The 25,265-nt window shown below is 37.1% G+C and overlaps 1 protein-coding gene across 1 annotated transcript; it reads right to left on the reverse strand.

Moving 5' to 3' along the window:
- Positions 1–24,162: 24,162 nt before the first annotated feature.
- On the reverse strand, positions 24,163–25,265 carry LOC115989598. The gene is made up of 2 exons (XM_031113405.1): positions 24,464–25,265; positions 24,163–24,354 (listed from the first exon to the last, which is right to left on the reverse strand). The coding sequence occupies exon 1, from the start codon at positions 25,259–25,261 to the stop codon at positions 24,464–24,466; it is 798 nt and encodes a 265-aa protein (XP_030969265.1). The 5' UTR covers positions 25,262–25,265; the 3' UTR covers positions 24,163–24,354.

Here is a 25,265-nt window from a genome sequence, read left to right on the forward strand (position 1 = left end):
CACTGAAAGCCAAGCTCTTCTCTGCTTCCTAGTATAGAGGTAAATCCATATAATTCCCAAAAAGCCCAACTCATGCTGGTAGAAGAGAAAGCACTGTCCTGATTTCCTTTTACAACCATATTCAGGTCACACTGTTATATTACTACCCTACACCTATAAGAGGCAATGTCGGATTAGCCATTGAAATTGATATTAAGGTTGCCAACACAGAATGACCAAAAATTAAACAAGACAGACACAAAAAAGCATAAAAATTGCAAGAGAAATTTTGAACGCTCACTCACTGAGTCTGGAGTTAATAATCCAACCAAAAAAATTATCTTTAAAAATTTTGATGATTTTAGGAAAGAAAAACAAACAAGGAAGGGAAAGAGGGCTCATTGCCAAAACAAGATCCACAGCGAAGCACCACAAAACTCTTGCTACCTATAGTTAGACTAAGTGACAATCCAAACTGGACTTAAAAGTGACAATCCAAACTGGACTTAAAAGAGGCACTGCCAACACAGTATAACCAGGCTCAACTAAAACCAAGAAAACATCAACAAAAAAAAACATAATATGAGATTGTTGAGAAAACTAAAGAGAATCCTGATCTCAATTCAAGGTCACTCCAACAAATTGTTTTTCTAACTCATAATTATCTTAATCCAATAATTAAAACCTTTTAACTTAAGAAAAAGAATATTGAAATTATGAGATAAAGAGAAACTATTTCCTTAAGACCCCCATCAAACTTTGTTTCCTAAGTAGACAAACCTATCAAAAAAATAATTAAACATCGGGATAGCAGAGTCATAAAACCTAATGTTAAGTAACAACCTTGAAAAATTATATTTTGAACACAAAAGGAAGCACATGTTTAAAAGCATGCATCTGTATATCTAATACAATTAACATATTACAATGAATCATAATTTGACCAAAACTCAAAAATAATAAGAAGGGTGACAAATTGATGAGCTTAAGTTTTTAACAATTGACATAAGTGCAAATCAAAGGCAAATAGACAAAGGAACCAAGACAAACAAGCAGAGCAATACGGGAGTTTAATAAAGCATGGCAAATGAAACCTGAAATACACACACCAGCCCAATGAAAGAAAAAACTAAAAGTTTAGCCTCAAATAATATTTATTGCTCTAGAGACCACAAGATAAGATTGTGGCCTAAACTCTTTTAATTTAGCAAGTAACAACTTTTCAGCACCACTATCCTCTTTCAACCAAAATAGGCAAAGGAGTGTTCCATAAATAGAAGAATTCTTGCAAATACAAAGTTTATGGGCAAAAAGTATGGCAAAGTCAAATGACATCAATTGCAACTAGTGTAATAATCCAGCAAAACTTAGACCCAACAAATTGCAAGATACATGTATATATTACAAAGTTTATTTATGTTCCCAAACCAATACAATCAACTTCTCTACAGCAGATACCACAAAATGAAGAAGTGTTAAACTAAAAAGTCAAAGAACTGCTCTATGTAGCCAAAAATTCTCCATGTATTTCCAAAAATAATGTATTCAGGGTGGTCTAAATTAGTGGAGCTTTTATGACTACCAATTGTATCCAGATTGCGCACCTTCATTCATGCTAGATTAGGTGATTTTTTTATTTATTTTTAGTTGACATCAAAAAAACCAATTAGTCCACAGAAAAATGATGCCCAAGATCAAATAAAACTCAATAAAAATGTCAAAAAAGCAATAAGTATGTTTATCACATAACAAAACAAAAACAAAAACAAAAACAAAATAAAAAACCCAAGAATAAGACTTTCACCTTCACACAAATCAACCATAATAACTTTGAATTTCAATACCTAGCAAGAATCAGTCAAACCCATTAAGCCAAGAGTTGGAACACGTGCAACATTAACTCTAAGATAACAATCTCCCTACATCAATCAAGAAGTCACAAAGTAGGATTGTCATCAAGGTTAAAGGACTGGATATTAATTTTAACTTTTCCAAGACACCAAGCAGTAAACCTGCAATATTTTCTCAATTTCACATCAAAAACAAAAAGGAAAAGAATTGCAATACTTGGGCTCCGTTTGTTTTGGCTGAAAATGAAATTCGGAAATCATTTTTCGGAAAATAACGTGTTTGGTTGTTATGGTAAATTCGGTCAAACTGAAAATATTTTCAGTTTGACCGAAAATTAAGCCAAAAACGACGGAAATCATTTTCAGCCCATATTTTCACTTCAAACGTTTTCCTCCTCTCTCTCACACGCACTCCTCTCTCACACACGCACTGCCTCTCTCAAAGCTTGACTGCTCCGACCCACACACCGAGCCAAACGGAATGATCCACACCAACGCACCACGATCATGATCGCGATCGACGCTTTGCGCGATCGCGATCGCGTCGATCGGCGTCGATCGCGATCTCACCGATCTCGCGCGAAGCGTCGATCACGATCGAGATCGGCGAGATTGCGATCGCGATCTCACGATCGAGATCGACGAGATTGCGATCGCGATCGCAATCTCGCTGATTGAGATTGCGCCGATCGCGATCGCGATCGTGATCTCACCGAGAAAATGTGATATTTTCTGGGTTTTATTTGTGTTTTTAGGAATGAATGACATTATGTGTTTGTTTGGTAACTGAGAAAATGTGAGCAACAAGTAGAAAATGTGTTTTTTATGGTATTTTCAAGAACACAACCAAACATCAGAAAATATTTTCCGAAAATTTTTTTGAAATGCAACCAAACACATGAAAACATTTTCTTTTCCGGAAAATATCATTTCCAGAAAATATCTATTTTCCGAAAATACTTTTACACGAACCAAACGCAGCCTTGGTTGACAAAAGAATAAAAACAACTTTGCAACATCAGTAGATAAGCTCACTATTATACAAAAACATATTAATCCAGATATACCATTGAAAGTGCTGAAGGTGTTAATGACATTTACATATTGGAGTTGCTAGAAACAAACCACAGGAATGAAAGAATTACATTACCTTCTTTAAAGGGCATTTGAAGCACTTGAAAGATTCAGTTCAACAATAACATCAACTATATTGGAGCATTCGATGTCCTCAACTACAGTGATCACAACAGTTAACACTGTTTCGAGTACATGTACCAAGAAACAAAACCAATATCTAACAATTTTGACAGTAAAAGAGAAGGAAGATTATGGACAATATCCCTTACACATGCCTGAAAGCCAATCTCATGATAAAGCAAAAACCCCGTGTCAATAAATAAGATGTATTACCAAACTCCACAACAGGGCACAAAAAGAAACTTCCTGGGATATTGGGGAACTTTTTATCATGATGATGCAGGACAAACCAAAACTTTGTAACAGGAAATTAAAGAACAGGAGAATATGAACATCACCCTACACACAAGAAGTACACGCAAGTGGTCAAATCAAGGAAAATTACAATCATCAAGAAACTTGAACAAATTAGAGTTTGAATGGTATGATAAAGCAGCCATCCATTCACATAAGGAATACAGTAAAATCATCTTAAAACCCATTGTGGACCATTCTAACCATTCAAATGCTCTATTGTTCTGCTCTCTCCGTATCTACTACTTCGAGAACATGTATGAAGAAACAAAATCAATATCTAACAATTAATGACAAAGCAGAAGCGTTTCATCATCATTCTAAATTAGTTTTTTTTTATTGGAAAGCCACAACATGCAAATAAAGTGTGAGAACACAATCAAAGAGAATACACGTTCTGGCACTCACATATACCAAAGCAGCATCTACCTGCATGGAATTTAAAATGAACATTAAAGTGGCAGCTCAAACAAACAGTTAGAAAAAACTTGCAGGCTATTTTAGTAAATTTCCCAACAAATAGATCTTTTAGGCTGTGTTTATTTCTTACTATCAACAAACCAAAGAAAAGTTGTCTATCATCATAACTATAATTCAGTAAGGCCAGAACATGTACTCCTCCCTAATTTTCGAAATCAAAAGCATCCCCATTCCAGACCCAGTTCCACCACCCAATGAGTGACACTTGAAACCCTTAACCCCCCCCCCCCCAAAAAAAAAAAAACACACATTATTACAAAAACATTTTTCAAAAAGCTAAAAAATTGTTGAAAAATAATAACCCCCATAGAGCAGAAGGATAATAATTGCCTCTCTTCTGGTAATTGGGTACTAAACATAACTGCCTCTTGGACTAGATCCACAAGATTGAATGTGAAAGTGCTGAACCAGGCATGAACTTCTCTAGCACTTGTCATGGGCTTTTTCACCTAAACCAACCAGCCCAAGCAAGCCAGTCCTAAGCCCAGTGGCTCGGGTATTCCTAGTTTAATTTCCTCTCTACAAACTAAGCAACTAGCCCTTGCAACGGAAAAATTCCATTCAAAAGACAACTCATGACCACAAAAGAAAATCTACTTTCTCTAGGTTTGGCTCCATGTAATACCCATTCTGGCAGCAATGCATAATGTCTTGTCTCCGTACATGGCATCTCCAAGAAGCCAATGTCTTATACCAATGTATGGCATCATGAAGTTACACCCTTCCAAAACATTATCCAGCATTTCTCAGCCTTAATCATCATCTACATCTTCTCCGATAAGCATCACCCTGTTAGCATACACATCGAGCTCCACCAATGCCCTAGCTTTTACCATTCTAGCTGCACCCCACCACAGCTTTTTAAATATATTTATTTAGGAAAAAAAAAAAAGAGCTTAACAGTCATTTAGAGGCTGTTTGGATGAGTGATTTCCATAACTTATAACTCAAAAAAGGTGAGACCCATAGCTGAGAAGTCTGTTTGGCACTACATAACTCTGTTTCCATGGCATTTTTATAATTAAACACACATGGAGGGACCCACTAGTCAAGTCAACCGCACCTTTTGACTTTTTTTTTCCCTTTCTTCTCCACTTTTCTTTCTCCTGGGTTCGGTCAGTTCGTTCTTCTTCTTTTTTTTTTTTTGGCTCTTCATCACCTCTAATTTTCGGTCTTTAGTTCTTTCTTTCTTCTTTTTTTTTTTTTCTTCTTTCACTAGGTTCAGTTTTCTTGGGTTTTTTTTTTTTCCTTCTTCTTTCATTGGATTCGGGTTTTTGGGTTTCTTTTTTTTTTTTTTTTTTTTGGTTCTTCATCACCTCTAATTTTCAGTCTTCAGTTCTTTCTTTCTTCTTTTTTTTTCTTCTTCTTTCACTGGTTGGGGTTTTTGGGTTTCTTTTTTTTTTCTTTTTTCTTTTTTTGGTTCTTCATCACCTCTAATTTTCAGTCTTCAGTTCTTCTTTTTCTTTTTTTTTTCTTCTTCTTTCACTGGGTTTGGATTTTTGGGTTTCTTTTTTTTTTCTTTTTTCTTTTTTGGTTCTTCATCACCTCTAATTTTTGGTCTTCAGTTCTTTCTTTCTTCTTTTTTTTTTTTTTCTTCTTCTTTCACTGGGTTCAGGTTTCTTGGTTTTTTTTTTTTTTCCTTCTTCTTTCACTGGGTTCAGGTTTCTGGGTTTTTTTTTTTTTTCCTTCTTCTTCTTCTTCTTTCACCGGGTTCAGTGAGTTTGGGTTTCTTTTTCTTTTTTTTCTTTTTTTTTTTTCTAGGTTCGGTAAGTTTGGGTACTGAAGAAAAAAAAAAAACTACACCGAGTGACGAGTATGGAGCCCACAAATAATGTGAAAAATATTGAGTAATGGTAAGTAAGTGATGGTGTCAAACGAGTAGGGTATTTTAAAGTGATGAGTTACGGAAATTGAGTGATAAAAAAAAAGGCATCCAAACAAGCCCTTACCCTCCTTCAGCATCAAAATAGCCATATGCAAGGCATCATCAAGCTCCATATCAGTGTACCTAAATGGAAAGGGGAACTTAGTCAATATGAAGAATTGGAAAGAGTGGGTGGGGATAGTTTTGACAAACAACTAAAGTTAAGTGAGAGATCCTGCATCGGTTATTCTTAAGAAATGCATTGAATTCAATATGTAGTAAATATAGATAAAAATAAAAGAAATATCGCTACATGCAATTTAAGTTCAAATTTAATGGTGTGATCAAATGTATATAAGCTATGTTACCTCTTGTTCTTTACAGAGTTACACTTGATCTTTATGCTGCAAAATTAACCATAGCCATGAGACAAGCTTACCAGGACAAGTGAAAATACGGAAGGTGCATCTCAGCAATACGATGGGTAACCTGGAGGGCTTTTACATGATTCCAAGGAGTGGCAATTCAGCGAATCATTTCTTCACAGAAATCTCAAGAAACTTTGCATGCCTGAAAAAGATGTTTAAACCTGTGATATCACCGACTAGAACTCTGATTTGAAAAATGCTTCCAAGAATATAAAAAATATAAAAAATAAAAAATAAAAAAAAATTCAACTCAGAAGAATATAAGAAAGAGAACGACAGAATCAAATCAACCTTACATAAAAGAATGCAAACATAAAAGGTTGCCAACACATCACCCCTGGAATAAAATAGATTATACAAAATAAAAAATAAAGGGTAAGGATTTGCTGCAAACTAAGTTGTAGCAACTTTTGCAAAAATGCACGTGTCAATGCCTCAGATAAACACCTTTCTAGGCTTATATTTAAATGAAAACTTTCATGTCAAAGTTGAATTTTTCACCAAATAATCACTTGACACGTGCATTTTGCAGGAGTTGCTGTAGCTTAGTTTGCAGAAAATCCTTGCCCAAAAATAAGTACACAAGCATCATTTAACAAAATAGAAATTAATAAAGTAAAAGAAAAAATCAAAAACCCCAACAAAAAATTGTCAAAGCTAAAGAAAATCGGAAATAAGTGGTTAAGGTAGAAGCACAATCAAAACTTAGGTAATCAAAAGCAAAATTCTAACAAGATTATGATAAATAACAGTAAACAGTGACTCAAAACGAGATTTATAACATGCACTAAGAATGGCAGGAGTTGCAAAACAACAAATAGAAAAACTAGCCTATTACCCAATGACTATAAAGGTAAATCCAATCAACACTGAAAGCCAAGTTCTTCTCTGCTTCCTGGTATTTGGAAGCAAGGAAATTAATTAGCAAAAATCCAAGTTAACAAATTATGAAGCAAATCCAAAACATAAGTTAAATCCATAAAACTCCCAAAAAGCCCAACTCATGCCGGTAGAAGAGAAAGCACTGTCTTGATTTCTTTTACAACCATATTCAAGTCACACTATTATATTACTACCCCACACCTATAAGAGGCATTGTTGGATTAGCAATTGAAGTTGATATTAAGGTTGCCAACACTGAATGACCAAGGATTAAACAAGCCAAACAAAAAATCATAAGAATTGCAAGAGAAATTTCAAACGCTCACTCACTGATACACTAGAGTTCATAATCCAACCAAAAAATGGAAACGAAACCTAGGAAAAGTAACGGAAAGAGGCACTGCCAATACAGTATAACCAGGCTCAACTAAAACCAAGAAAACATCAACAAAAACAAACATAATATGAGATTGTTGAGAAAACTAAAGAGAATCCTGATCTCAATTCAAGGTCACTCTAACAAATTGTATTTCTAACTCATAATTATCTTAATCAAATAATTAAAACCTTTAAACTTTAGAAAAATAATATTGAAATTATGAGATACAGAGAAACTGTTTCCTTAAGTCCCCCATCAAACTTTGTTTCCTAGGTAGACAAACCTATCAAAAAAATAATTAAACATTGGGATAGCAGAGCCATAAAACCCAATGTTAAGTAACAACCTTGAAAATTTATATTTTGAACACAAAAGGAAGCACATAAAGCATGCATCTATCTATCTAATACAATTAACGTATAACAACGAATCATAATTTGACCAAAACTCAAAAAAAAATAAGAAGGGTGACAAATTGATGAGCTTAAGTTTTTAACAATTGACATAAGTGCAAATCAAAGGCAAATAGACAAAGGAACAAAGACAAACAAGCAGAGCAATGCAGGAGTTTAATAAAGCATGACGAATGAAACCTGAAATACACACACCAGCCCAATGAAAGAAAAAAACTAAAAGTTTAGCCTCAAATAACATTTATTACTGTAGAGACCACAAGATAAGTTTGTGGCCTTAACAATTCTTGCAAACACACAGCTTATCGGCAAAAAGTATGGCAAGGTCAAATGACATCAATTGCAACCAATGTAATAATCCAGCAAAACTTAGACCCTACAAATTGCAAGATACATGTATTTATTAAAAGTTTATTTATGTTCCCAAACCAATACAATCAACTTCTCTACAGCAGAAACCACAAAATGAAGAAGTGTAAATCTAAAAAGTCAAAGAAGTGTTCTATGTAGCCAAAAATTCTCCACATATTTTTCCAAACATAATGTATTCAGGGTGGTCTAAATTAGTGAAGCTTTTATGACTATCAATTGTATTCAGATTGTGCACCTTCATTCATGCTAGGTTAGATGATTTTTTTATTTATTTTTTGTTGACATCGTAAAAACCTATTAGTCCACAGAAAAATGATGCCCAAGATCAAATAAAACTCAATAAAAAAGTAATAAAAAATAAAATAAAGCAATAGATAAGTTTATCACTAAAATAAAATAAAATAAAAACCAACGAATAAGACTTTCACCTTCACACAAATCAACCATAATAAATTCGAATTTCAATACCTAGCAGGAATCAGTCAAACCCATTAAGCCAAGAGTTGGAACACATGCAACATTACCTCTAAGATAACAATCTCCCTACATCCATCAAGAAGTCACAACATAGGATTGTCATCAAGGTTAAAGGACTGGATATTACTTTTAACTTTTCCAAGACACCAAGCAGTAAACCTGCAATATTTTCTCAATCTCACACCAAAAACAAAAAGGAAAAGAATTGCAATACTTGGTTGAAAAAAGTTTTTATAAAAACAACTTCGCAACATCAGTAGATAAGCTCACTATTATACAAAAGCGTATTAATCCTGATATACTATTGAAAGTGCTGAAGGTCTTAATGACATTTACATATTGGAGTTGCTAGAAACAAACCAAAGGAATGAAAGAATTACATTACCTTCTTTATTTAAAGGGTATTTGAAGCACTCGGAAGATTCGGTTCAACAATAACATCAGCTATATTGGAGAATTCGATATCCTCAACTACAGTGATTGTACGAAGAAATAAAATCAATATCTAACAATTTCGACAGTAAAAGAGAAGGAAGATTATGGACAATATCTCTTACACACACCTGAAAGCCCGCCTCATGATAAAGAAAAAACCCCATGTCAATAAATAAGATGTATTACAAAACTCCACAACAAGGCACAAAAAAAAAATTCCTAGGATACCGGGGAACTTTTTATCACGATGACGCAGGACAAACCAAAACTTTGTAACAAGAAATTAAAGAATAGGAAAATGTGAACATCAACCTGCACACAAGAAGTACACAAAGGTGGTCAAATCAAGGGAAATTACAATCATCAAGAAACTTGAACAAATTAGAATTTGAATGGTATGATAAAGCAGTCATCCATTCACATAAGGAATACAATTAAAGCATCTTAAAACCCGTCGTGGACCATTCTAACCCTTCAAATGCTCTATTGTGCCACTCTCTCCATATGTACTGTTTCAAATGCATGAACAAAAAACAAAATCAATATCTAACAATTACGACAGTAAAAGAGAAGGAAGATTATGGACAATATCTCTCACACACACCTGAAAGTGAGAAATTATAAGATTTACATGGTGGACAAGTGATGTGATCCACCATTCCACTAAAAAACTTCTACTTGTTTAAAATTGTTAGTTAGAAAATTTTTTTAAACAGAAATTAATTACTGACTCAACAATTTTAAATAAGTGAAAGTTTTTTTTTTTAGTGGAATAGTGGACAAGTGACGTGATCCACCAAAAGACTCTATAATTTCTCCTTGAAAGCCCACCTCATGATAAAGGAAAAACCCCATGTCAATAAATAAGATGTATTAGCAAACTCAAATTGTATTACCAAACTCAACAACAAGGCACAAAAAGAAACTTCCAGGTATATCGGAGAACTTTTTATCACAATGACACAGGACAAACCAAAACTTTGTAACAGGAAATTAAAGAACAGGAAAATATGAACATCACCTTGCACACAAGAAGTACAGGCAGGTGGCTAAATCAAGGGAAATTACAATCATCAATGGTAAACTGATTTTCCAAACACTGGGACCTTTGGAGATCAAAGCAAAGGCCACGGAGGAAGGAGTTCTCTTTGCTTGGGAGATGTATACAAAATGTGTTTTTTGAATGTGATTCTAAGATAATTTCAAATAGTCTCATGGGGTTGTGTACCCCCCCCCCCCAAATTGTTGTAGCTAATATCCTAACTGGAATCGGCCAAAGGCTTGATGATTTTAGGACTGCTTAAATTGGCCCAGTAAAGGAGGCAAGGCAATAAACCCCAGAACATATCCTGGCACAACATGGAAAACATTAAACACGCAAGTAAAACAATTTGTAATGAGTGTTTGAAAAGTTATGTCGGAAAAGGTATACTATTTTCCAGTCTAAGGCCACCAGTGCACTAAAAAAAGGGACACCAGGTCAATTGGCTCACCAGTTTGCTGCTCCAATTCAGACAGGTTGGAAATTTAATCCTATCAATTAATCTACATTAAATTGATCAACCCTGCTACAATGTGAAGGAATGCAACATAAATTTGATTAATAATATCTCTTCAAAAAGCAAGCAGCAAGCTACTCCACTTCAGCTAAATACATCAATTTCAGCTGGGGTTAGTTCTCTACAAAAAGCAAGTACAACAAAACTAATATGAATTAAAAACTACAAAAGAAACTTCAAAATAAGAGAATCATAAAAGTCTAGGAATGATTAGAAAATCAGAGTTTAACGAGGACAGTATCAATAATAAGTAGAGGGAACATAAATGATAATATTTTATGGGAAGGAGGCTAATTAAAGACGAGATCAAGGAAAGGGGGTTTTATGTTGCCATTCCGAAATTAGTAATGACAAACCAAAGAAAGGTTGTCTGTCATCATAACTATAATTCATTAAGGACAGAACGTGTACTCCTCCCTAATCTTCGAAATCAAAAGCGTCCCCATTACAGACCCAGTTCCACCACCTAATGAGTGACACACCTGAAACCCTAAACCCCCCCCCCCCCCCCCCCCAAAAAAAAAAAACAAAACAAAACAAACAAGCACACATTATTACAAAAACATTTTTCATAAAACCTAAAATTACATTACAAATCAAACATTACAAACATAAAATTACATGAGAATTTTATACCTTGTAGGCAGTCACAATTTTCGAACAACGTGAATCGATCAACTCAGCACCTTCAGTGTAGTGTCCTTTAGCCCAGTTGTTTCCGAAAAACGAAGTTGTCCGGCCATGCCGTGCTCGGCGCAAACCACTTCCCAGAACTTGGCACCGATTTGGTTCCCACATTAACCTCCTTGGATGTGAGGGATTTCTCTCATTTTTGGAATAGCATAGCAGAGAGTGATTTCGAAAATTAGGGTTTTGCCCGTATAAAAGTTAGATACATCCCCACGTATACATTGAAAAAATCAACTTGTTATACCAAAAAAAAAAAATCAAAATAACACATGAAAATAGTACAAAAGCGTTCAAATTCATCCCCGAAACAAAACCCGGATAGGAAAACCCAAATCAACTGCGAGAGAGAGAGAGCGAAGATCTTACCAATGAGAGAGATAGAACCTGCCGAGTAAATCGGCGGTGTGGCCGGGACAAGAGAGAAGTGAGAGCGGAGAGACTGAGGAGAGAGAGACCTCTGGATTGAGAGAGAGAGAGATAGTGAGAGAGCCGTTGGGATGTGTGCATTTAAATACATAAATTCCGGCTTTTTTTACAAAACTGCCACTTCTTTTCTTTTCTTTTTTTTCTTTTTCTTTTTGTATTTCACGACTCAGTTTTTAAAAAAAAATTCCCTTTTTTACTCTAAAAAGTAATGATTTATATTTATCATAATTCTAAATTACTACACTTTCATTTACAAAATTACCTAAGGGCGTGATTAAATTTATATACAAAAATATTTTATCAAAAAAAATTGAATTATAAAGAATGTAAATTATTATCTTTTAGGGGAAAAAATGAGGGAAATTAGACTTAGTCTACTTATGGTTAGGTTGGTTTTGTCACTTAACCCACCTATGGAACCAGAGCCCTCTATTATGCAGCCTTAATCAACTTTATCTCATTTTGTTTGTAAGCCACCATTGAAAACACTTTCTTAAGACACATTTTTAGGAAATTTTTTTAGAGAAGAATCCGAGACAACAAATTTAGCCAATACGCTATTGAAATTGCATTACGTGATCAAAATAACACAAGATCTAGTTTTTGGTACTGATTTCGAGCAAGGAGATACAAGTTTTCACCACCATTGTCCTCTCACACTGGTAAGTCGATGTTCAAGGGTTTACATTTTTTGAAAAAAAATTATACTAATCTCTAGCACATTTTGATGTTGCTGAGTAGGAATTAAAAATTCACCTTGCACCATGTCATTGTTACCTAACTTTTACTCGAGTGGTTGATATGCCCCATTTGTTTCATTTTGGACTAATTGGGCCTTAAATTGATTCTTTTTGTAGGTTGTCTTTTCAAGTTTAGCTCAAGATTTCAACCTTTTTTCTTAATTTTTGGGTTGAAAAGTATGAAATTTTTTTATATTTGGACTAAGCTCTTTAGTTTTTAATTAAAAGATACAAATAACATAGATATTGTAAAGGGGAAATTGCACTTTACCCACCTATGGTTTTGCCCGTTTTAACAGTGCCCACCCGTGGTTTAAAAGTTATCACTTAACTCACCTGTGGTGGCCTCCGTTAGACCCCCGTTACCCACATCTTTCCTTTCAGTTAAAAAATCCCCTTTACTATAAGCCAAAATTAAAACTCAAATAGAACCCTAAAAAGAAGAACGAGCTCTTTCTCTCTCTCTACCTTAGAATCCCTAAAATCCCCAAACCCATAATCCCTCTCTCTTTATTTAAATTGCCAAAGTGAAATCTGAACATTTGCAAGTAAGGAGGAGGTGTACTAAAGCTTGGGTTTTCCTCTATATCAGGATCCATAAAAATCCCCAAACTCATTTCTCTCTATACTCCGATTGCCAAAGTGAAATCTGAACATATCTTCTTTAAGTTATTACTCGGGTTCCAGTCACCATTCATGTTTTGCTGACTGTTGTTAGCTATGAACTGCTTTGACCTTGAACAATTTTGGGAGAAGGTTTAATGGGTGCTGCTACTATGATGTGATGAGTAACAATTGGTTTTTAGATTTTTTTCTGGTTTTGTTGGCTTTATGAATAACTCTAATTTGATTTTGTTTGTAGGATGATGAATCTACTGGTAAATACTATAGACGGTTGGATGACAAAACATGTAAGCGTGGGTCTGAAGTTGCACCCATAGTCCTTGCAAGATTCAATATGTACAAGAATCAAGCAAGAGTTGCACAGGAAAATGAAAATGAGGCTAGTGATAGGAAAAAACAGCTATTGAAAGGGAAAAAGTAGTAAAGTGAAGGGAAGAAAAAGGTAGAGTGAGAGAGAGGATAGCTAAAGAAAAGTTACAAAACTACAAATTTGCACTTATTGTGTCATTAGAGTTTTTTACTATTTTTTGTGTTTTCTGGTAGGATGGAAGAATTTAGAACAAAGCTATTGAGTCTGCTTTGAAGGTAAGTTGTTGTAGTTATTCTATAATTTTGGGTACTACTACTTTTGACAAGTGTATTTCATGTATTTGGCATTATAAAATGTTGTCTAATTAGTTATTTACATACATAACCTCAAAATTTTTTACCAACAAATTACTTAAATTAAATAAATCTACTACTCAATTAAATGAGATGGGTTCAACTATTAGATTTAAGTAAATCCAACAGTTAAAAAAATGCACTCATTAATACTCATATTCTGATAAAAATCTTATTTATTATCTTTATTTATATCATTCCATACCTATTTTTAATCTCAATAATAGATATATTTTTCTCTATACTCTCCCTTTCTTATCTATTACACGTTTCTTTCTCTTCCATTACTATTTTACTATCATTTTCATTAAATTTATAGTGGGGCTATGTCATAAATGCGTGAGGAAGGTTCTAAAATTTTCCCTGCACTAATATAAAGCATTTCTCTATTCCTCTCTCCCAAAGAGGGCTCAAGACCAAAAACTCGCCATGAACATTGCAATACCCTTCATCGCACAGCTTTCCCAAACACTTATCTCAATAAAACAACCGAGGTCAAAAGAGTGGGTCTGCCGTCTAAGGGGACATTTCAAGAAATTCTGTTGATACGGGTAAGCATTATAAAAACATAAGATAAGGGGAAGTCCTAAAATATCTAAGAAGAAAGCTGCTACTACCGCATTGAATACTCTGTTGCTAACTCTTTGGCCGCATTAATGTGGAAGTGATACTTGAATAGTGGTTTTCAGCCTTACAGCTACTACACAAATATTTCAGGAAGGTGTTGATGGGATAAGTATCAACACCAACTATCTGGCTCACACGTGGAGGGAAAAGATGAAAGGGGAAGATAGTATAAAAGAAGAAGGAGACAATGAGAGAAGGGGATGGAGAAATCAAGAGAGAAACACTGTAGCAATCAGGAACCAAATTTGTAATCAAACTTGTGAAAAATATATAAGAACTTATCTCTTCGGACTGTACCGAGGACGATTTTCTTTAGTTTAGATCAATCTATCTTTCTGTTCTTGTTATTAGAACCCACTTTATTTGTTGTCCAACTTATTTTAACTCAGTTTTCCAACCCACTCTCTACAAATTCATTATTTTGGGCTTTTTAGGCCTAAGTCCATCCATCTTTTGGGCTAGAGACTCAAATCTGGTCCTTACAATTGGCACCATCTGTGAGAATTCTGGTGTTATAGTAAGTCTGATGTCCAACTATGGTAGGTTCAGGTCCACACCAGGTAGAATCTATGGGGTCCTAAAGTGAAGATCATTTTGTCAATCTCGAGCGAAAAAGGGATTGGGAGGGGAGTGTGCATACTACCCGTACTAGTAAGAGCCATTCTCGAGGTGGTAGCCACCTCCCTTATGAGAAAAATACCAAAGCCATACAGTAGGAGATTGATCATTTAAAGAGGAAGTTGCGCCACAAACGAAGAAGGCGAACTCCCTCCAATTCTGATTTCTCTTATGACGATAAAGAGGATGATAGTTATAGGCAGAGATTAAGGACTCCTCCCAATGAGTCTTTTTTGTATGATGAGGATTACCACCATGAGCACAGAAATAGAAGCTCATCTTCCAAAGGCTTGGAGAATGATGTGATGAGTAGAATGCTCAAACAGATTTTCAGATCACCTTTCACACGTAAGATTGAGGGAGGGAGACTTCCTCTAGGGTTCACTCAACCCACGTTCACCATGTACAACGGTCATACAAACCCTGTGGAGCATATAAGTCACTTTAACCAGAGAATGGTTGTACACTCCAAGAATGAAACCTTGATGTGTAAGGTATTTTCATCCAGATTGGAGCCTGTGGCAATGAGGTAGTTTGATGGTCTGGGTGCAGGTTCTATTGACTCATTCAAGGAGCTCACCCGAGCATTTGGGTCTCGTTTTATTACATGTAGTGGGTTCCTTGGCCCCTAGATTCTCTATTGTTCATGTCCATGCGAGAAGGTGAGACCCTGAAAACATACTCAGACAAGTACTAAGAGATGTTTAATGAGATTGATGGGGATTTTGATGACGTGGATATAAGGACCTTCAAGGTCGAACTGCCCACCAAGCATGATTTAAGAAAATCCTTAACCAAAAAGTCGGTAAGGAGTGTTCGTCGGCTTATGGATAGCATTGATGAGTACAAGCGGGTCGGGGAAGACTAATAGCAAGGCAAGGGAAAGGGTAAGGTTATCTCTCAGGAGAGGAGGGATTTCAGGTTGGATAGATACAATAATAACAGACCCCGAAGGGATTTTGCGGAACAATCTGGATCTACAGCTCCTCAGGTGGTTAACACTGTGTTCCAAGAACCAATGCATCAAGTATTGGAGAAGATCAAGAACGAGCCCTACTTCAAATGGTCAAACAAAATGGGAGGAGATCCTTTGAGGAGCAACTAGAGCCTCCATTACCAATACCACCAGGAGCGGGGGCATACCACCGAGGACTGTAGAACTCTGTGGAACCATTTAGAGTAACTAATCAGAGAGGGAAGGTTACAACAGTTTTTGTATCAGCTTAACAAGCAAGAAGACCAATCGAGGTCAGGGGCTTAGGGGAACGCTTCTTCAAGGCTCCCATTAGGCACAATTAATGTCATCTTTGCTACACTTAAGAGAACTGATTCTTATCCTTCCAGGGTGATGTCTGTAGCTCGGCTACCAGCCGAGAACTCTAATTCTGAGCTGAAGAGGGCTAGAGTGGAGATCCGACTGACATTGAGTTTTTCGAACGGAGACAAGATTGGAACCATCCAGCCACACGATGATGTTTTAGTAGTCACCCTCATAATAGGAGGGTATGATATGAAAATGGTGATGGTAGGCCAGGGCAGTGGTGCAGAGATTATGTACCCTGATTTGTACAGAGGTCTGAACTCAAAGCCTGAGAATCTAACAACCTATGATTCACCTTTGGTGAGTTTTGATGGGAAAGTTGTCATTCCAAGGGGTTATATTAGGTTGCTCGTGCAGGCAGGTTCAGAGGTGGTTGAAGTAAACTTTATTGTGGTGGATGCATACTCTCCTTATACTGCCATTGTGGCCAAACCCTGACTTCATGCCCTAAGGGCCGTTTCTTCAACTCTGCATTTGAAAGTGAAGTATCCATTACGGGACTAGATTGAGGAGCTTGTGGGGAGTCAATCCATGGCTAGGTAGTGCCTTATGGCTGCCATCATGCATCAGCCTGCGGTTGAGTTTTCAGCCTCTGCTTAGGGAGGCTCATAACAATCAAAGATTCTGGTCCTACCTACAAAGGCGGTGTTGGGAGAGGAAAAATGTGAGAGGTTGGAGGAAATTGTTATAGATGGTGATCCGGAGAATTTTTTTTCATGTTGAAGCTCAGTTGCCTCCTCGAGAGAAGGAAGAGCTGTTAGCGTTTCTTTGGAGGAATATTGATGTGTTCGCCTAGAATGCCTATGAGGCTCTTGGGGTAGATCTTGACTTCATTTGCCACCATTTGAATGTTAGCCCAACTGTCCTCCCTAGAAAGCAACCACCTCAGTGCTCATCCAAAGAACATTTTGATACTGTCAAGGAAGAGGTAAACAAATTTAAGCAGGCTGGAGCTATCAATGAGGTATTCTACCTTGAATGGTTGGCTAATACAGCGGTGGTAAAAAAGAAGAATGAAGTGGCAGGTGTGTATAGACTTCACAGACTTGGACAAATCTAGTCCAAAGGACCCCTTTCCCATGCCTCGGATTAATCAGCTAGTGGACACAACTGTAGACCATCATTGGATGAGCTTTTTGGATGCCTTTCAAAAGTACCATCAGATACCTTAGCCCTAGAGGACTAAGAGAAAATAGCTTTTGTCACTCTTATTGGGAATTACCACTATAAGGTGATGCCCTTTGGTCTAAACAATGTGGGGTCTACCTATTAGAGAATAACCAGGATGTTTGAGCCACAGCTATGGTACAACATTGAGATTTATATAAACGACATAGTGGTCAAGAGTAAGTTGGAATCTAAGCACATTAACGACCTCGAGAATATCTTTGAGATCTTGAGGAGGTATAAGCTATGACTCAATGCTTCTAAGTGTTCTGGGGTCGAATCAAGGAAGTTCTTGGGGTACATGGTTACTCGCCATGGAATTGAAGTCAACCCTGACAAGATTAAAGCAATCAACAATTTACAACCACCTTAAAATCCCAAAGAGGTCCAGAAGCTAACAAGGATGACTACTGCTTTAAACTGATTCATTTCTCGGTCAGCAGACAGGTGTAGACCTTTCTTCCAGTTGCTGAACAAGTGGAAGAGATTTAAATGGACCGAGGAATGTGTTTTAGCCTTTAGTTGAAGGAATATCTATCTCGTACCCCCATTATGTTCAGGCCCGAGATGGATGAGGTTTTGTTTACCTACATCGCAGTGGCTTCCCATGTAGTAAGCTTAGTGCTGGTATGGGTTGATAGTGGTGTGCAAAGGCCAGTTTATTATGTGAGCAAAATGCTACATGAGGCCAAGGTCTATTACCTACCACTGGAGAAGATCGTTTTGGCAATGATGCATGCTACACGTAAGCTCCTCCACTATTTCTAATCGTACACAGTTGTCATCCTAATCCAGCTCCCACTTAGATCTCTACTTCGGAGTGCTGATTACACAGGGAGGATTACCAAGTAGGGTACGATTCTAGAGGCCTCTGATATCAAGTACATGCCCTGCACCTCTGTCAAGGGTCAGGTACTCGCTTATCTGGTAGCTGAGTTTACTGAAATCTCATTTGAAGATAAAGTAGAGGAGCAGAACATGGTTGGTGCAATCTCTTTATAAAAACCTTTGTCCTAGAACATATACGTTGATAATGTTGCGAATCATAGAGGATCTGGAATGGGGCTAGTTTTGATATCTTCAGAGAGGACCACAATTGAGAAATCCTTGATATTGGACTTCTTGGGCACAAACATTGAGGCTGAGTATGAAACTCTGTTGGTAGGGATAACCATGGTTTAGAAAATAGGTGGAAAAGTAGTAGAAATCTTTTCTGATTCAAGTCTGGTTGTGGGCCAAGTTCAAGCAGATTTAGAAGCCAGAGATCTCAGAATGCATAAATATTTGAACTAGGTGAGACACTTATAGTTTGGATTTGAGTATTTTAATTTGTCACAAATCCCTAAAAGTATAAATATACATGCTGACTCTTTCGCCACATTGGCAACATCCTCGGCACAAAGTTTACCTCGGGTGATCTTTGTGGAAGACTTGTGTAAACCTACTAAGGAAAGGGGAGATGGGGTTTATGTTCATCAAATAAGGGTGAGGCCCAGCTGGATGGACTTTATTGTGCTATTCCTTAAGGAAGATGTCTTGCCAGAGAGTAAGTCCTAGGCCGATAAGGTACGAAGGAAGGCTCCTCGGTTTTGGCTATCCGAGGACCAAAAGTTGTACAAGAGATCTTTTTCTGACCCATATGTGCTATGCATACACCTTGAAACATTTGAGCTACTCTTAGAAGAATTACATGAAGGGATTTGTGGAAGTCACACAAGAGACAAATTTTTGTCTTACAGGGCCCTCACTCAAGGCTATTAGTGGTAAAATATGCAAAAGGAAGTACAAGAGTATGGGAAGAAATGTGACTAATGCCAAAAATTTGTACCAAACATTCATCAACCGGGAGGAGTCCTTAATCCCCTGTCCAGCTTTTGGCCTTTTGCTCAATGGGGCTTGGACATTGTAGGCCCTTTCCCTAAGGCAGCAAGGAATAAGAGGTATTTGTTGGTCGACACCAAGTGGGTTGAAGTTAAACCATTGGTAAATATCAGGGATGTGGATGTTAAGGGATTTTTTTAGAAAAATAGTGTCACTCGGTTTGGAATCCTTCGTACCCTCATCTCGGACAACGGTCTTCAGTTTCATAGTAAGGCCTTCAGGAGGTATTACTATGACCTATGCATAATGAATAGATATTCCACCCCGGCATATCCACAGGGGAATAGATAGGTTGAAGTTGTCAATAAAGTCATAGTGAATAGACTTAAAAAGAGGCTAGACGATGCAAAGGAAAAACGGGTAGAAAAGTTGCCACACGTCCTTTGGACATACCGGACTACACCTTGTAGGTCCACTGGGGAGACTTTATTTTCAATGACTTATGGAGCCGAGACTGTTATTCCTCTAGAGACTGGATTCCTAACACTAAGAACGAGCTCTTTCACTTCGAGCAACAAGGATGAGCTGTTAGGAAAGAGCCTATACTTAATTGAAGAGAGAACAAAAAAATGCCATGGTCCAATTAGCCTATGTCGTTGGACCTCGGTTTGCGTTGGATGCCCATGTCGTCTGGAGTGGAAGTAGCTCCTTAGTGTTGGCTAGGTTGGGCTGGAGAAGAATGGCCGAGGTCACCCAATGGAATCTCCGAAGATAGAGGATGATTAAATACCTCGTAGTCGTCCTCGGAGTCAGACACTTCAACTATTTCTTTTTCTTGTCCTTATTCTTTTTCCTTTTCCTTAATGATGGGATAGGAAGAGGAAGCCTCTACCTGGGGTATACCTTCTGGTATAGGGTTGGTGGATAGAACGCTTTCTGGAATTGGGCCGGTGATAAGAAAGCTTGGAGCAATAACACTGATCTGTTACAACTGAGGATCCCTAGCTTTAATGACGCATTTAGGCACCTGGAAACTCTTGGATATTGGAATGTAGTCCAATATCAGGTGGGCTGCCCTGAGTTGGCTGTTTGTGTGGACAAAACATCTCGGCATTCAGGATCTTATCCAAACTTACCTGGTTCACGAGATTGAAGTTGTGAATAGCCACGTTCCTATCTGCAAAACCATAAGGAGAAAACAAAAAAAATCATTAGCAAAACAAAATTGTGCAAATCGGAGGAAATTTCATATACAAGCACAAGCAAAAGAAAAGGAAAAAGAAAACGGGGGATAACTTTAAAGTAATCATTCTAGGTCTAAAATCCCACTTGGTTTCCCCTCTCTCGTCGGGCAGGGGAGGCCACCGTGCCATTCCCCTGACATAATCAATAAATCTTTATTCAGGCCTTTGTTGGATTTGGATAGGCACTGAATGATCCTAACCTCGAGGTACTTAGATTTCAGGTAATACCCCTGCCCCTTTAAGTGATGGAGGTTGTAGACCTAATTGATACCATGGTGGGTAAGCCCTAAGCCCATCATTTCATCAAGGGCATATACACTCCCTAGAATCCTAAACATGTTTGGGGCACATTGGGTGGGAGCTAACCTATGGGCCCTAAGGTAATTCCTAGTTATAGTGCCCATGAGAATTCTCATCCTGCCCTCTATGAAGGCAATCATTGGGATCACTACTTCTCCCTCTTGCCATTTTTCGTGCCATTCTCCCTCCTTACAGTACCTAATGAACGCTCTTGGAAGAATCCTATATAGAGATCTAAAACTCTTTATTCTTTCCTCAGAGTCTACTAAAGGAGCAAATCTACCCATTCCTAAGAAAGACTTGGATGTGCTAAGAAGATAAAGAGAGGAAAGAAGAGCCGAGGAGAAAAAGACACAAAGAAAAGAAAAGTGTATAGAAAAATAAAGTGTAGAGATTTATGAAGACTTACAAAAAGAAGAAAAGTATCGTCGGACAGGCTTTTGGTATTTGCAAGGGCACAAATGAGTTGGGAAGGTTTGCAGGTTCAGTGTATATGCGTTAAAATGAAATGAATGCTAAAGTGAGGTGAGTGATTGATTTTAGTGGTATTTATATTGAAGAGGGAGTCAGAAGCGGGAAAATTCCCGCTTGGTTCCCAACAAAACCCTCAACTATTGGATTCGCATCGCACCATAGAACGTAGGGAGTAGAAAGCCGTAAAAATTTAATGAATGCGCATCTCGTATGCCGAAGCGTTAAGAACATGCCTTAAGTAGTTAAAAAGGCACCTACGCAATTAGAGGTGACATGTAATGAGCACGAGTTAAATGTAGTGACATCGAAATCCTCATTTTTTCCTGAGGAGCCAGAAAGAAGAATCTCGAGAGGCTATTGTAGGGATATTGGGCCCAAGAACTCATTATTTATATATACATTGGGCCTAGGGTCCAATCTAAGGACGTAAAGTCATTCGAGGAGTACACATTGTCAGGGGAGTTCGTGTTAGTAAATGAAGAAGTTAGTTTTAGTCATAAGGGCCTAGGAGGGTGGGTCGAGGATGAATGCCTCCTCGGCTAACCAAAACTGAGGTCAGAAAAGTGGGTTTGCCGTCTAAGGGGATGTTCTAGGAAATTTTGTTGATATAGATAAGTATTACAGAAACATAGGATAGGAAGGAGTCCTAAAATATCTAAGAAAAAAGCTGCTACCACCGCATTGAATGCTCTACAGCTAACCCTCTGGCCACATTAATGTGGAAGTAATACCTGAACAATGGTTTTCAGCCTTACAGCGACTACACAAAGATTTCAGGAAGGTGCTGATGGGACAAGTATCAACACCAATCATCTGGCCTGCACATAGAGGGAAAATATGAAAGGGGAAGAGAGTATTAAAAAAGAAGGAGATAATGAGAGAAGGGGATCGAGAAATTAAGAGAGAAACATTGTAGTAATCAGGAACCAAATTTGTAATCAAACTTGTGAGAAATATATAAGAACTTATCTCATTGGACTATGCCGATAACGATTTTCTTTAGTTTAAATCAATTTATCTTCCTGTTATTGTCATTAGAACCCACTTTATTTGTTGTCGAACTCATTCTAGCCCAGTTTTCCAATCCATTCTCTACAAATTCATTGTTTTGAGCTTGAGTCTATCCATCTTTTGGGTTAGGGACTCAAATCTGATCCTTATAACATTAATGTAAGATTACAATAATATAATATTACAGTGTAATGTAATATCACGATGAACCAAACGTCCTTTTGGAGTCTTATCTATCATATTTTCTTTGAAGGATAGAATATGTATATATATATATATATATATAAATTTTTTTTTCCATTTTAGATTATATAGAATAAATTCTTCTAAAAAAAAAGATTAGATAGAATAAATAGTTACTATATAATTAGAATTATAATAAATGTAGGTTAATAACCACTGTAATTATCAATTTCCAAAATTAAAAATAATAATAATAACACATAGAATTACCTATTATTGACTAGTCGAAATGTATTATCAAAGAATATTTTGGGCATTACTTGAATTGAAGAGGAACTTTTATCTCAATGATGTAATTTTTGCTTCCGTTAATGAATAAAAATGAAAAATTCCCATAAAAGAAAAAAAAAAGAAAAAGAAAAAAGAATATCCTGGGCACCCAAAGGAATAGTTCCTGTTAAGCTGTTAATAGTAATAGATTTTTCAGACACTTTTCTATGGTAATATATTAAGTGCAAAATCCATCTGATAAATTCTGATAATGCATACATAGGCTAATTCACACCCTTCACGTTTTTCGATTTTCGTTGCTAAATAACTATAATATGCAAAGTATTTTGTTAGTTGTCCTGTTGCGAAAGTATTTGTAATAATAGCATCTCGAGTTTCTTAAACTCGAGATTCAATTAAAAAATCGAGCTTTTAAGACTCGTTTTTGTTGTTTTTCAGTTGCTGACATGGCGAAAGTTTCCAGTTGGATAGCGAGTTTATAAAACTCGATTTCCAAAATCGAGTTTTATAAACTCGCTTTCGCTTTAACGCTTTCTCCCTTCCCACTTAAAACAATCTACAGAGACCCGGTTCAAAATCTCTCAATCTCAGACACCGCTCTCTCAAACTCTCTCAAACTCTTCCCCTCACTGTAAAAATTTCAAAATCAACTCACTTCCTCGAGTTTCATAGACTCGAGTTCCCCTGGAAAATTTTTTTCCTTCGTTTTGCTCTGTTTACTCAGAAAGGTCCAATAGGGTTGCTCTGTTTTGCTCTGTTTTTTCCAGTGGAACTCGAGTTTCATAGACTCGAGTTCCACTGGAAAATTTTTTTTCTTCGTTTTGCTCTGTTTACTTAGAGAGGTCCAATAGGGTGCTCTGTTTTGCTTTGTTTTTTCCAGTGGAACTCGAGTTTCATAGACTCGAGTTCCACTGGAAAATTTTTTTTCTTGGTTTTGCTCTGTTTACTCAGAGAGGTCCAAGAGGGTTGCTCTGTTTTCCTCTGTTTTTTCCAGTAGAACTCGAGTTTCATAGACTCGAGTTCTATGGAAATTTTTTTTTTTGTTTTGCTCTGTTTTCCTCTGCTCATTCCAGGAATCATTGACTGGGGAATTTTTTTTTCTTTTTTCCTGGTTATGCAGACAAACCAGAAACTGAAACGTGTGCATGCACCTGGTGAGAAGCAAAGATAGACAAACTACGAATATAATCCATAAACACTCATTTAGAGGCAAAGAAGCTGAGAATGTAAATACACGTACATTACATCAAACGAAACTACTGAAACTTCTACGCTCTCTGTATAAACATGGTTTTACAATGCAAAATGCAGTTACATCGCAAGAAAAGGCATTCTCAATATCAACATTCTAAACATGCCCAACCACGCTTAATTTGCAGTTCTAACCATACTACTGAAATCACAATCTTCATAGGCATACATTGAATAGAGATTTACAAGCACATTCAACAAAAACCAAAAAGTTCACATAGAGCCAATACAACGTAGTCACTTTTCCTAACATCGGTTGTCCACACAACAAAAACATCGTCCTTGGAAGCATGCCTGAAAAACGTAGAGTAATCACATTAGGAGAAAAGATAGTAAACATTAGGTCAACATGGAATGAACAACAAATATTTAACCGATGCATAAGTATTTGCCATCTACCTACCTAGTGTGGAACATGACCGCTTGTGGAAGCGCCACGGGACTGCGGACATTTTCTGCGGTTATGCCCGGAAGCATGACACAGTCCACATGTCTGCTTGGGCTGACTCTCTATCAAATCTGCATCCTCCCTCCGCCATCCCGGTTCTTGATCCTTATTCCTCACTCCATCCATCTCATTCCTTATTCTCGACTTCACTGGTCGACCTTTGGCCCGCAACAATGCTGGATTAGGCAACCACTTTGGCCCTATGGGATCCCTCCACAAGGCCGGAGACTTAGGAACCACAAATGCATGCTCATAAGTGTTAATGGCATTGTTCAAACCATAACACGGGTGAATATATGTGGTCGAATCAATATTTAAATAGTCACATACTCTGATTGCATGTGAACACGGGATCCCTATGTTTTGCCATTTCCCACAACTGCATGTTCTTTCCTGTAACCGAACTTCATAACTGTGGTTTCCCCCTCCTGCACTACACGTGTTGAGTTGGGTAACTATTTGAAATATCAGCTCTTCATTGCTAAATGGCTTGAGATAATGTTTCTCAGATTTACTCTTATTCTCATCCCACTTGGAGAAGGCATATTTACTCCATTTCTTACCCTCTGAGAACTCAAAAAGGTAGTCTTTGCGACGGTCGTGGAAATAACTGACAAGTTTGTTCCAAGTGAACTCAACCAACGCGGCAATAGGAAGGCCCCGTGCACCTTTCAATACACCATTGAAGCACTCTGATATATTGGTTGTCATTGCCCCAAAACGTCTCCCACCATCATGTGACTGGGTCCACATATCC

Source organism: Quercus lobata, chromosome 1, assembly GCF_001633185.2.
Source record: "Quercus lobata isolate SW786 chromosome 1, ValleyOak3.0 Primary Assembly, whole genome shotgun sequence".
Lineage (NCBI taxonomy): Eukaryota > Viridiplantae > Streptophyta > Magnoliopsida > Fagales > Fagaceae > Quercus > Quercus lobata.

Coding starts and splice junctions, on each gene's coding strand:
- LOC115989598 (XM_031113405.1), bottom strand. CDS start 25,261: ATGTGGACCCAGTCACATGATGGTGGGAGACGTTTTGGGGCAATGACA.